Raw genomic sequence first — 12,596 nt, forward strand, 5'->3', positions numbered from 1 at the left:
TGGCGAGCGTTCTCAAGTAGAATGGCGACTTCCCGCCCCTCGTCAATCGCGGGTAGCGATGCAGAAGCCAAACCATCATTCTTCCGCAACGCGTCGAACAAAGCATCTACATACCATGCGCAGATACCATACCTAAGGAGGCTTCCATTTCCCGTGATCGCAATCATCATCACGCTCATCGTAGTGAACCTTTTAGTTTGGGCGGCAGTTGGTATCGTTCTCGTACGTAGAGAGATCTAGTCTGAGTCGTGTTGATTGGGTAAGCTGATTATCCTTAGCATTGGCACACGCCTCTGATATCAACCGCAATTCTCTCTTATACTCTAGGATTGCGCCATGCCCTGGACGCGGATCACATCTCAGCTATCGATCTCATGACTCGTCGCCTTATTGCAGCAGGCCAGCGTCCAGTGACAGTTGGAATGTTCTTCAGTCTTGGACACTCTACCATTGTCATCATCACATCACTCGTAGTCGCAGGCACTGCAGCAGCCGTTTCAGACAAGTTCGGCAATTTTGAGCGCGTTGGTGGCATCATCGGAACTTCTGTATCTGCTGCTTTCCTGCTACTCCTTGGTCTCATGAACATCTACATTCTGTACAAACTCATCGTTCAGATGCGAAAGATGATCGCGAGTGATCCCGGAAGTGAGCACGAGGAGTTCAAGATTCAGGGCGGAGGATGCCTCTTTCCAATCCTGCAAAAGCTCTTCAAGTTGGTCGATCGACCCTGGAAAATGTACCCTCTTGGTGTGCTCTTCGGTCTTGGATTCGACACTTCCTCTGAGATCGCTATCCTGGGGATCAGCTCGATTCAAGCAACAAAGGGAACCTCCATCTGGCTAATTTTGATCTTCCCGCTGCTCTTCACTGCCGGCATGTGCCTCCTCGACACGACAGATGGCGCGCTGATGATGAGTTTGTATACCAGCACACAACTAGCGCGTGACCCCATCGCCATTTGTTACTACAGCATTGTACTCACAGTCATCACTGTTATTGTCGCGACCATCATCGGGACAGTACAGTTCCTCAATCTAGTACTTAACGTTGCTGAGCCACACGGCAAATTCTGGGATGGCGTCGAAAAGCTGGGTGACGCTTGGGACATAGTTGGTAAGTTGATCAGTCAGGTCAAGGAGGCACTGTACTAAAAGCATGTAGGTGGAGCGATTTGTGGCACATTCATCGTGTTTGGTGGCCTCAGTGTTTTGTTGTACAAGCCTTGGAGACGGCGTATCGATCGCAAAAGGGTCAACAACGCGCATTTCGAGCCACTACCGCAAGAGAACGAGATTACTGAACCGGACGAAGAAAATCCCCGAGAAGTGCCCGCATCGATCACGACATATACAAAGGATGTGGATGTGAATGTTGAGCCTGTTGAGGCTACAGACATTGCTGGGCCTGCACACCGTTGAACATCATCGACATACGATGTGAGCAGAGTCGGCCAGCAGAAGATTGTGGAAACAAAACAAAAAAAGGTTGGATTCTTTTTGACTGTAACGCCTTCGCGCCGATGCCTTCTGGTCCATCCCATGAAGCAATACTGGACCGAGCGTCTATATCATCCAACCATACCTAGGTAAGGTGTCTACAATGCGACGTCCGCTCTACGAGCGCCCTGCACCAAACGCCATGTCCGATCTTTTATCCAATACCATGTTCCTCTCACAACTACCCATTCCCATCAACGTATCTCTCAGTGTCCATCGAATTGCGAGCCCATACACGTCAGGTCGATGATACGTCCGGCGGGATCTGTTCGAGGCGCTACCGCAGCCTGAGGGACATAGGAGACAGCTGTGCAGTCATGCTTTACTTGGCCATTCGAGGCATTGGAGCACGAGCAGTTCGCCAATGTCCTAAACATGCGTTAGGAAGGCATAATTCATGAAAAGGTACCACGCTTACGATCGAACATCCGGCTCATGAACAACAGTGGTAGGTCGCAACTGAGTGCCGTGTTGTGTCTGTGCATCGGTGATGTAAGGCATGATTGCTGACTCGCCAGTCGATAGAGGTTGGGGAAGTTTATGAGCTCTTGGCTGTAGAATGAAGATGATGTAGAAGGAGGCCACCGCCGCCCTCTATTTAAACATGCACACGTCTGAAGGACTCACTCTCACTACAAAACTCTCGCGCCATACCATCGACTAAAGCTTCCTCATTCTATTGCCACGAGCACGCGGAAGACGCTAGATGCAGAGCACAGACAGCACCAGCTTGCCCACACAGCAGAGGCGCAACCAGGGTGCCGGTCCAGTGTGTAAAGAGAGTTGCGGGTGGAGGTACGCGGGCGTATCATTTCGCCCCGCTTTCCTCTGGTTTGACGTGGATTTAAACTTACGGTTGCGTCTCGAGGAACTACAGGGTAAACGGCCGGTGCGGTCTGTGCGCATCGACGGTTTTCCCTTGCCATGAAACGCCGCACGGCTACCTGACTGACCGACGTAGACCTGATTCATGACCGCATCCGCGTCGCCTGGCGAGTGTCATGCATACCACCCGACGCCCGCCATGCTTGCCCGCGTCATCTCATCTAGTGTACGGTAGGCGCAGATCCGCCAACTCAGGGGCGCAACCGGATCTCAACTGTCATGGTCAGAGCGGACACGAATTGACTTGACTTGACTTGACTTGACTTGACTTGACTTGACTTGACTTGACTTGATACTTGGAGGTTTCTCTCGCAGAAAAAGGGCGCACCGTCTTCATGGGCCGGACGAAGAAGAGACACAATCTGGACTGTTCATGAAATCAGCTGGAGTGGGCATGGAGTTGTGTTGATGATGGTTCTTCCGTCATCAAATGCCACGGTAGACCAGCCGGAGTGCTGCAAAGAGCTAGGATACACCCTGGTATGAATCAGCCGGCTGCGGTGCACCCTTTAGACACTCTTGACAGCAAAGCTTGGCGACGCACAAGGTCCGGACTGCCATGGTGAGGGTGACAGGGTTACACGCGAGTTCGCAGGGCAAGACGCGCGAAAAGGGCAGGATGCGTGCGAAGGGCAAGACTCTGCGCGACAGACAGGGTTCTGCCCGAGAGACAGGGTTTCGCGCAAAGGCCCGCAGGGCAGGATGCACACAAGGCGAGGGGACGGTGGCGGAACGCCCCAAGAGGTTATCGACACCTGAAAGGAGAACCCACGTTACGAGATCAACCGCGGTGGGGCCTGGCTTGAGCTTTACCGTTGCAAGAATACCTAGAAGTGGGGAGTGTTTTCTTCTGACTGGCTGAGGAAGGGGAGGGCAAGGTGGTGGGTGGTGGGTGGTGGGCGGACAGTTGCCTACAAGTTGAAGCAGGCACAAGAGCGGATGCACGACCATCTGCAAACAGGGTGCGTGAGGAAGCAGGGATCGCGGGATCGCTTTACCTGGATACGCCCCGCAATACGGTGCCGAATCTGCTCGGTGTCAGGGCAAGCATACTTGGCAAGTCGCTGGCCCGGCAATATCTAGACGAGTACTGTAACCGCAGATCCGGACGTGGGCGGAGATGGGGAAAAGCAATCATGATAGTGGCTTGACTAGACGCATACCTGAGCGGCCAGGCGCCAACAGTGCAGCAACGGCGCAGGTATTCTCCGTTCGTAACGCTCATACTCTCCCTGTAATTACCCGTCTTTACTCCTTCTGCCATAATGGGGTCAACGAATACTCATGACGATCCTGTGGTGCATTCTGGCTGCTAGGCCAAACGTCCATGTATCGAAACTTGACCAAGTTTGCCAAGGGCATTCTAGTAGCGCATAGGATTGTAGCGGCGTTGCGTACCCGACGCCCCGTGTGGTGCGCCATATACCTTGCAAGCACATCTGAGAAAAGTTCAGGGCAGAAGGCATTCACTAACCGCTACTGAGCATGTGTGTCGGAACACATGCATTGCGAAGAGGGATGTAGCAACCTGTCTTCAATAGACTCCGAGGTTGCTAGAAGTTTGCATATCCACTTTATCTTACAGTTAGATGCATCTGTGCCTGGAATTTAGACGAAGACAAAGGTACAACCACTCTGAACTTCGCTACTCAAGCGCCCCAGCCCTCTTCTCCAGTTCCACTCGTAACTGACACTTACCACGTTCCGGGAAGTCCTTCGTTCTTTGCTCGTACCTTGCTTTATTAGGATCGATTAGACGCACAACGTTGCAATGTTGATCCATCTGCACAAACACTTTGGTGCGTTCGGCTAGAATTTCATTGTTCGTGTAGCCGTGGAGAACAGCCGGAGTGGTGTCGGATTTTCAACTTGGGTCGGGCAATTCCAATACAGATATTAAGAGATTCCTGTTGTCTATACCCATCTAGCTCTTTTAATTGTTGCAAATCATTGGACCTGTGAAAGCGAGCGTTGATCGAGAATCTTGTTCTTTTGCAGGACGAGTTTGGTGATGACGAGACGCAAAGACGGAGGTGAAGTGTATACAAAGCTAGTGACTTGCTTACCGGGTCTCGACAAAAGAATATACTTTGTGTGTGGAAAAGGTTCTTCTAACGTCGCTCATGTCATAACTCCAACTTTGACATAGTAATACATAGTTCCGAAGAGCATCCTGGCAACTCCATCTCTTCATCAGCCTACATTCGTACATCTGACACTGCGTAATGCTCAAGCCTCCCAGTCTGCGATGTGCAGGATGGCTTCTTCAGTGCCAAAGACTCGCAACGTATTTCCAAACTCATCCCAGAACTTGGAGTCGAAGGCCGGTATCAGCTCCATCGACCGTCGCTTCATCTGCTCCAACGGCACCCATCCCGTCTTATCTTTAACATGGACAGCATCCTCCCATGACCCAGCGCTTTCCTGAAGCTCTTCATCCCATTGGATAGATACGCCGTTTTGGGCAAGTTTGGCATCATCGTCTTCTTCAGTGGAGGATGTTTCGGTCTCCGGATCCAGCGTCTTGAGTGTATCAAACAAATTCTTAGTCTCGAATCTTCGTTCCTTTGCTGCCTTTTTCTTGGCTTTTGCCTTTTGCTTCTTCGTCTTTCTGGATTTGGGTTGTTCCACGGGAGGTAAGGGAACCGGTTCCTCAATCTTCTCGCGTCCATCTTTGACAAAGTCCGGAACGTCTTCACTCTGTAATATGCCGTTTGCTTTGTTGAGGGTGAGAGGGTGGCTGAATAACGGTGCTGTGACCTTTTCTCCTCGTTCTGCACCAAGTTTGGCGGCTAGCTTGATCATAATGGTGGCAGTCAGAAGGCTGTCATAGCCTGCTTCGTGGAATCTCTCGGTTTCTTGATATTTGGAATGGTCGGCATGGGTAATGATCTCGGGTAAAGGCTGTCTGCTTAAGCTTTGTGCAATATCTTGCAGCGACGGCGATGCGTTGAGATCGCCCTCAGCATAAGTAGCTAGATACTTGGTGTCGATGATCTTGGGGAACAACTCGTGTATTACATCCTGGAAACCTTGTAGAGTATCCTGGCCGAAGTTAGTATTGCCTACAAATCATCAAACTTTTCACGTACTGGTAGCTCGCCCACAAAAGTGCGGTAGAAGTAAACGATATCAGTGAACATGTTGTGCCCAACAAGAACCGGTTGCTTGGTCTTCAATCTCTCTATGGCTCTATCATAACGATCCCGTATATCATGGGAGTCGGCTGTGGAGAGCATGCCTGTAGTCCGGGCGGCGTAAAGTGGACCTGTGCGATTGATATCTCCGCCCTTGACCAGAGCCTCGAAGATCCAGCGGAAACCCGTTTGCCGTATGATAGAATCTTTTACACGGTTCTTGATCCTACGCATGTTGTCGGCTTCGCGAACCGGGTCCAAGTCAACAATGCGAACACATTCATTGCGACCTATGGATACCAGCTCTGGAAATTCGGCACGTACGAGCTGGTGCACAAGACGCTTCTCAAATCGCGTGATTACCGGTATCGATGGCGCGGCAGAAAGTCCAGTGTGAGTTGTGATGTCCAGAGAGGAGGACGTGCTAGTCTTCCATTTCTTGATAGCTTCCCTCACGCGGCGCATGAAATCAAGAGACTCAACATCGCCCTCCTTGAGCTGCAAGTCCGGTATCGGGTTCTTGTTCTCCAGCCGATCCCAGGCCATCTGTCTTGCCCGCTCCGCCTCTTCTCGGGAGAGGTACTGTACGCCCTTGGTAAACGGTGCGCCTAGGTCGAAACCGCAGCCGAGGAGAAAAGTACATGCGCCACTCTGGAATTTGATCTCGCGCTCAAAGTCCATACGCTCGTCGAAAAGTGGGCTGATGTTGATATTGTATGGTCTCAGGACATATTTGTTCGCGATGTAGTCGAACCTGGCGCATGTAATACCTACCTGTAGAATCTGATAACGATCGGCACCCATCTTGGTTTCGGCATAGCGCTCCTCCATGGTGAAGCGTCCTGGACCATGGGCAGGCTTATCTTGAATCCGCGAGGGAATGCCTGACAGTTCGAGATCGAAAGACACAAAGTCAGCCTCGGATATATGGATGAACATGCCCAACAGGTGGTAGGGGAATGTTTCTGCGTCGACCTCCATGTTGTAGATAACGACGAAGACGACAAGAAAGGCGCGTATTCATGTGCTGTTGGCGATCTGAGGGCAAGGTCGCAAGCGCTGTGTCAACAAGTGCGGGCAGCGATGAATGATGCGATGTCAGTCAAAAGTAAGTGCAAGTGGCAAGCTGTGTGGTCTCGAGTGAGTAATGAGGTCAGTAGCGATGGATCAAGCGACAAAGCCGTTGTCTAGCTCTTGACGCAGAGCTTGTCGCGAACAAGCGTTTGTCAAGCGCGTCAATTGCGAGTGCAGAGTGTCACTGCACGCGTCTTGAGGGCGCCTTCACGTGCCTGCCATGTGATGCAGGAGGTGAGGCGGGAAATTGCAGCGCGCAGAAGGCTGGGGGTCGTCTCGTCGGCAGGTGACGCGCCAAGGCGGTTCCGGGTGACGTGAGCTGGTCTGCCGAGGTTGGAAATGTTGACAACCAACGCGGAGAGACAGGCACAACACCGAGTTCCGTCCCTCACCGCCAGGGGCTTGTTGAGCTCACCGAACATCGCGAGCGACTATCGCATCCTACCGAACCATGGCGGCCTTGTACGATGACATCAATGGGTCGCGCTACCTGTCGTCGTCCATCTCGTCGCTGTCAACATCGCGGCAACAATCGTCGCAGATCGCCAAAGCCTACCGACAGGCCGCCCAACTGTTCCTGACGCGACGTCTGCCGGAGGCTCTGTCGACCATCGAACCCATCATCACGCCGCCGCCCATCGATGAGACCAACGGCGACAAGGGCGACCTTGTGGGCCACGCCCCGGTCGCAACCGCGTCACGAGGGACCCGGGTGAAGGTGTGGAGCTTCTACCTCACCTTCCTCAATGCCGTCATAGAGCTGGGTGCCGAAGAGGGAAAGCACGCCTTTGGCAGCACGAGATGGAAGCAATTGGTGTCACAGTGCCGCGACGGCAGCATCTGGGACAACGTGGTACGGGACGGCTATGCGGGCGTCGAGGGAGACGTGGATGCCGACGTTGTCATCAACCTGTGAGCACCCCGCTGACTTGCTGAGATGCTGAATCCTAACGTCCATGAAGGGCCACCCTCCTCCTCACCCATGCGCCCTCGCAGCGCCTCAACCAGCAGAAGCTGGAGACGTACCTCTCCGCCACCGCCAACCCAACCCTCGATGTCTCCTCGCACATGTCATCTCCAGCATACCTCGAGAAGCGCCCAGGCCACCGCAGGCAAAACACCGGCACAGACACGCCTCGCGACCTAGAGAAGCGCATCAAGCTGCTTGAGCTGTATACCCTGCATGTCTTGCCTAGAAACGAGGAATGGGACTATGCCCGTGAGTTCATCACCATGTCCGAAATGCTCGACGAAGAGCGCAAGGAAGCATTCCTGCTAGCGCTGCACTCTCTTAAGGAAGAGAAGGAAGATACAGAAGCCCGGGAGGAGAAGCTTCGCCAGCAGCAACAAGAGCAAATGGAGGAGCGCCGCAGAGAGACCGAAGCCAAGCGCCTCGAGCAATCCCGCGCAGAGGATGAACGTCGGAAACGCGAAGAGGAAAACAGGCGGCAGCCCCGCGGCTCAGACGAGCGCTTTCGCAAACCCCAGCCAACTCCCCAGCCCACCCCGTCGCAATCCCGAATCTCCCGCACACCCGGCAAGAAACCCACAACTCCGCCGCCCGGCTTCTACAACCGAGCGTCCACAATGTTTGGCAACATACAGACCATGATATCCAACACGGCACATCAGATGACTGCAAATCCCATGGCTTTTTTCCGTACCTTGCTTTTCTTACTCGCGTTTGGCTTAGCTTTTGGCAGACGGGACCTCCGAGAGAGGATACTCCGCATCATACGGAATGCGTGGGACAAGGTGAGACGCACCGTAGGTATGGGAGTCAAGGTTTCCTACATTTAATGTGATTGACGTGATTGGGTCGAGGTTCTTATGTCCATGTATTTCTATTCTCAAAGCTACTAGGGGCCATTGTGCTAACTTTAACAATATCATTATGCTCATCATCTTCATCACCATTACTATCTATCATAGACCAGAGCTATTTCGTTCATTACGATTCTGGATATACCCATACAGTGCTCCGTCCACGTCTGACTGCAACAGGCTTGGGCCTGGTATCTGCATCGTTGGATGCTTTGGCAGCGGCCTTGAACATATCAGAATATTCCTGCACCGTCGAGGAGCACGGCGAATTGTTGAGTGCACCCTTTCGACTCAAAGACACGAATTGCACCCCCACTCCTTCGGTCAGCGCTCGCACATTGGCGTCTCCCAAACTAGGCAAAGTTACTTGAGCCAGGTCTCGCAGTCTCGATACACGCTTCTCAGGGAAACCCTGAAGCAACAGCTTCAAAACCTCCTCTGGCTCCGGGGGATCGTCCATCCAGCCGTTGTTGTCGATCTGTACATTCACGATGCTCTCCGGCAACATGTCTCCCAAGCATGGAATGTCTTCAATGGTCCATGCCTTTTCCCCCTCTTCTGCCTGAACAGCATCTTCTCCCAGCCTTTGGCCACTTGCTACCGATGGCCCACAGAAGGAGGCCAAGTCAATCTCGAGCATGCGTAGCTGGGGAAACGCTCGAAAAGATACCACACCGTTGACTATGGCTCCCCAGTCTTTGGCCTTCTTGACTGTGAGTTCCGTAATGCTTGGACCGCAATGTTCAGCAATGGCTTCCACAAAACCACCAGGGTTCCAGTCATATCCGCAGCCGTGCGTAGACATTGGTGGATAGAGTCAGCCATTGTCTCACTTGGTTTTGAATATGAATGTTACGCACCATTTGCACTCATGCAAGTATCTGAAGATTTGGAGGCAAGGAGTTTGGCTTGGGAGGACAGAGATTCCTCCTGCGTCCATGCAACAGTACGCCAATTCGACTCTACGCAAGTTTGAGTTGATTCCTGGAAAGCGCCAATGGAAAGGCATGCCAGTATAGCCGTCGTCAATGGCCAAGCAGGACGTGCTGTATAGCTCTCTTAAACTCTTCAACCGCATGAAAGGTTCCAAGGCCTGGAAAGGGTTCCGTTCCTCATATCCCTCTCTGGTGGACGGCAGGATGATCCTCAGTTTTGCAAGCGGCTGGTTCCGGTTGCCACTGCTGTTAGAAGCTTCGACCATTGTTTTGAGCACAGCTTCCAATCTCTCTTCCGCTTCAGGAAGGGGTGTACGGTTGTTGTTAAGACTGTACCATTCGGGTGGCAGTTCTAGCGCTTGCAAGTTCGGTAGATGATTCAGGAGTGTCACAGTCGCGTACGCGACCCTATGGTAGGATCGGTGGTTATTGTCTTCGTTTTCAGCTTCGTTTTCGAGGCCGAACCCTCGCAGCATGACTTCCCACCAGAGCTGCGCATCAACTCCTGCGTTGTTGAAGCACTCTGAATGCAAGACCATGCTCTTGATCGACGCCATAACTTTTTCATTAGATTTGAAACGATCATTCTTCGTATCGACGTTTGAGCCTCCTCCATGTCCACGCAAACTCAACGACTCAATATATTGCCCGACAAGAGGATCACAAGCTATCTCGCACAGTATACGGAATATGTCGCTCTGGTTTTTGGAGCCGGCAATGGTGGTGCACTTCCATCGTTGTTTGAGCAGGTTGTGTCGTGCGATTTTGGGTGCAGCGCGTGTATATATGGCGCGGCAGCAGAGCGCAAAGGCTTCAAAGCCGGATGGAAGACTGTGGCCGATGATCTCGTCGATAATATCAGCGGGGAGATCAAGAAGCTGCATGGTCGACAGCGTATGATGTTCGAATGGCAGCAGAAGTGAGCGAGCGCATGCTCGCAATGAGAATCACTAAGCTTTATCTTAGTTTCGTAGAGCCTCGAGGTTGCCTGACATTGCCCCACACTGGTCGGCGTTGCAGCCTGCAGGTGGCATTGCGCACGTTTCGACGCGTGGACAGGCCCGTGGTGAAGAGAGGGGACGAAGAATAGTACATGGTGAACCGAAGTAACCTGCGTCGCATTCGAAGTAAAAGAGTCTCTATAATGCGTAGAGATATTAAAGAAGTGAGGACTTGGAGGCTCGTCAAGCCACGCGTGGACAAGGTGATCGCTGCTGCGTCGCTCTCTATTGACAACACTTTCAAATTATAGAGTGTACAGTATGGGGCATAATGCTCGTACAACGATAGATGAGACAAACCGTCGTTCCGCGCTTTCCGACAGGTGACAGCGTTTCTGCGGCCAAGATCTCTCCCGAGACCCTGTACGATTACACACCCAAAGAGAAGGACTATTTACGAACTTCCTTCGTTTCATGCATGGCCAGGTTTACCCTATACATTGAGCAAGCCATACACTCACTGAGTCTTGCGTGCTGTATTGAGCGTCTTCCTTCTTTGCTTGATCATGTACGTGTACATTGTATAAGAGCCTAAGGGAAATTAGATTCATGAGGTAAATTTACTTGACGACAATCCATACCTGGGATGTAGAGCAGCAGGCAGAAGTAGAAGATGGGTGGTATCACCGGGCTGATCTTGGCTCCGGGAGCAATAGCCCGGTACAGTAACCACCATTCAGCCCCGATACCGATCGGGTAGAGAGGATAGAACATGGTGTAGCTGGGGTAATTAGCCATGTTTGGAGCAGCTTCTGATATCACAACAAGACACACCGAAGCCAGATCATGCCTTTCGATGCCTTCCCGTGCATGTTAAGCGCCAAGTACAAGTACCGAATTGTGTCTGCCACCGACCAAGCAAGCAATAACGCAAGGTAAGCACGTGAATCTGCTGTGCTTTGCGGGAAGCTGTACCACACCATCCAGACCTGGATGACACGAGTAACGACTTGTAAAGCGGTTGTGCTGACTGGAGATTTGATAATACCTATCATCATGCTTAACAAGAGGCACAAGAAAAAGAGGGATAGTGAACGAACCGAAAGCCGCATGGAAAACTTCTATCAAAGACGCGGTTTGTATCCATCGCGCATATGGTTCCGTCGCATCGAAGAGTTCAAATTTACCATTCTGGACATTTGAGATGGCTCGGACAAAGACAGACGCCCATAGCGATGCGAAGAGGACGTTGTAGGCAGTCAGATAGATTGTTCGGGGTTGCGATGCTACTGCGTCAGCAGTACGTTCTCTACTTTGGTTAGCCATTCTCGCCCCTAAACCTCGATGTTTAGTCAATGTGGTTTGGAAGCATATGAGAACACATTGCGCAAGCAGAGATTGCTGTGGTTTCCGTCGGGCAGTAGGTCGAAAGTGGGTGATGAGCCGAGGCTAATTCGGTGTAATTCCATCGTTGAAGAGCACGCATCTTGTGCACATCCTTTTCAGGTCTCAGAGCACCCGTTCATCGAGCTACCACAGATGCGATCTGTCAGCTTTCGCGTCCTTCCTGATTCTTGGGCAGAAACGAAGATCACGTTCGAAACATGGTGCAGGGGGCAGTGACCAATCGAAGTCGCGACATCACTCCCCGGGGGCGCGAAAGTCTTTACCATTTCTCGCTCTTAGCCATATAAGGAGGGGCCCTGCGAGACGCTAAGCTTCGCTCGATCCACTGCCGATCGCCCAAGTAGGTTTTCTTGGATTATACATCGTCATCAGTACCACGCTTCACATGGCTGATATCGCAGATAACAATTCTTGGTCGATTTTCACTGCTTCATAACTAGCAATATCCCACGCATTAGGATTGAACTAGAAAACTCAATGAACAGGATCAGAATTCCTCCGATAATAAGCCAGTCCTGAAGCCGACGCACGACATCCTTTTGCACGACAAAAACTTCCTCAAACTCTTGATGACAGTATACAAGGTTTTATTACAAAGCCTTAAGATGTTCTCGGACCTACCTTGCCGAAGATGAGACGCGAAGGAATTCTTGTTTGATCAAACTGGGAAGGTACCATCGCGCGACTGCCATCAAACTTCCATCTCCCGCTCCACTCCGTCTGTCTAATTTCTATGTTGACTGGAAGATCGATCTTTGGAAGCTTATACAGATGGCTAACAAAGACTGACCAGTCGATGAGTTCGAAAAGATTGTTTATAACACGAGCGTACGGGCCGTGAGACAGGATCATAATAGAAAACAGTAGCGGCATGAATCGCCAATCCTTGGACCA

The 12,596-nt window shown here is 51.7% G+C and overlaps 6 protein-coding genes across 6 annotated transcripts; 2 read left to right on the forward strand and 4 right to left on the reverse strand.

Moving 5' to 3' along the window:
* Nucleotides 1–21: 21 nt before the first annotated feature.
* AA0111_g8690 (hypothetical protein) lies at nucleotides 22–1,421 on the forward strand (the record flags this gene model as incomplete). The annotated part of the gene is made up of 3 exons (XM_028655165.1): nucleotides 22–222; nucleotides 279–1,116; nucleotides 1,165–1,421. 3 exons carry the CDS (start codon nucleotides 22–24, stop codon nucleotides 1,419–1,421), a joined length of 1,296 nt encoding a protein of 431 aa, XP_028503685.1.
* Nucleotides 1,422–4,613: 3,192 nt separating this feature from the next.
* AA0111_g8691 (hypothetical protein) lies at nucleotides 4,614–6,502 on the reverse strand (the record flags this gene model as incomplete). Its single annotated transcript, XM_028655166.1, has 2 exons — nucleotides 4,614–5,429; nucleotides 5,477–6,502. The coding sequence occupies 2 exons, from the start codon at nucleotides 6,500–6,502 to the stop codon at nucleotides 4,614–4,616; spliced, it is 1,842 nt and encodes a 613-aa protein (XP_028503684.1).
* A 544-nt stretch (nucleotides 6,503–7,046) lies between these two features.
* AA0111_g8692 (hypothetical protein) lies at nucleotides 7,047–8,395 on the forward strand (the record flags this gene model as incomplete). The annotated part of the gene is made up of 2 exons (XM_028655167.1): nucleotides 7,047–7,507; nucleotides 7,558–8,395. 2 exons carry the CDS (start codon nucleotides 7,047–7,049, stop codon nucleotides 8,393–8,395), a joined length of 1,299 nt encoding a protein of 432 aa, XP_028503683.1.
* Nucleotides 8,396–8,546: 151 nt separating this feature from the next.
* AA0111_g8693 (hypothetical protein) lies at nucleotides 8,547–9,224 on the reverse strand (the record flags this gene model as incomplete). The annotated part of the gene is made up of 1 exon (XM_028655168.1): nucleotides 8,547–9,224. One exon carries the CDS (start codon nucleotides 9,222–9,224, stop codon nucleotides 8,547–8,549), a length of 678 nt encoding a protein of 225 aa, XP_028503682.1.
* A 24-nt stretch (nucleotides 9,225–9,248) lies between these two features.
* On the reverse strand, nucleotides 9,249–10,238 carry AA0111_g8694 (hypothetical protein; the record flags this gene model as incomplete). Its single annotated transcript, XM_028655169.1, has 1 exon — nucleotides 9,249–10,238. The coding sequence occupies one exon, from the start codon at nucleotides 10,236–10,238 to the stop codon at nucleotides 9,249–9,251; it is 990 nt and encodes a 329-aa protein (XP_028503689.1).
* Nucleotides 10,239–10,812: 574 nt separating this feature from the next.
* AA0111_g8695 (hypothetical protein) lies at nucleotides 10,813–11,069 on the reverse strand (the record flags this gene model as incomplete). The annotated part of the gene is made up of 2 exons (XM_028655170.1): nucleotides 10,813–10,886; nucleotides 10,937–11,069. The coding sequence occupies 2 exons, from the start codon at nucleotides 11,067–11,069 to the stop codon at nucleotides 10,813–10,815; spliced, it is 207 nt and encodes a 68-aa protein (XP_028503688.1).
* Nucleotides 11,070–12,596: the final 1,527 nt, after the last annotated feature.

Source organism: Alternaria arborescens, assembly GCF_004154835.1.
Source record: "Alternaria arborescens strain FERA 675 chromosome Unknown contig_22, whole genome shotgun sequence".
NCBI classification, from domain to species: Eukaryota; Fungi; Ascomycota; class Dothideomycetes; order Pleosporales; family Pleosporaceae; genus Alternaria; species Alternaria arborescens.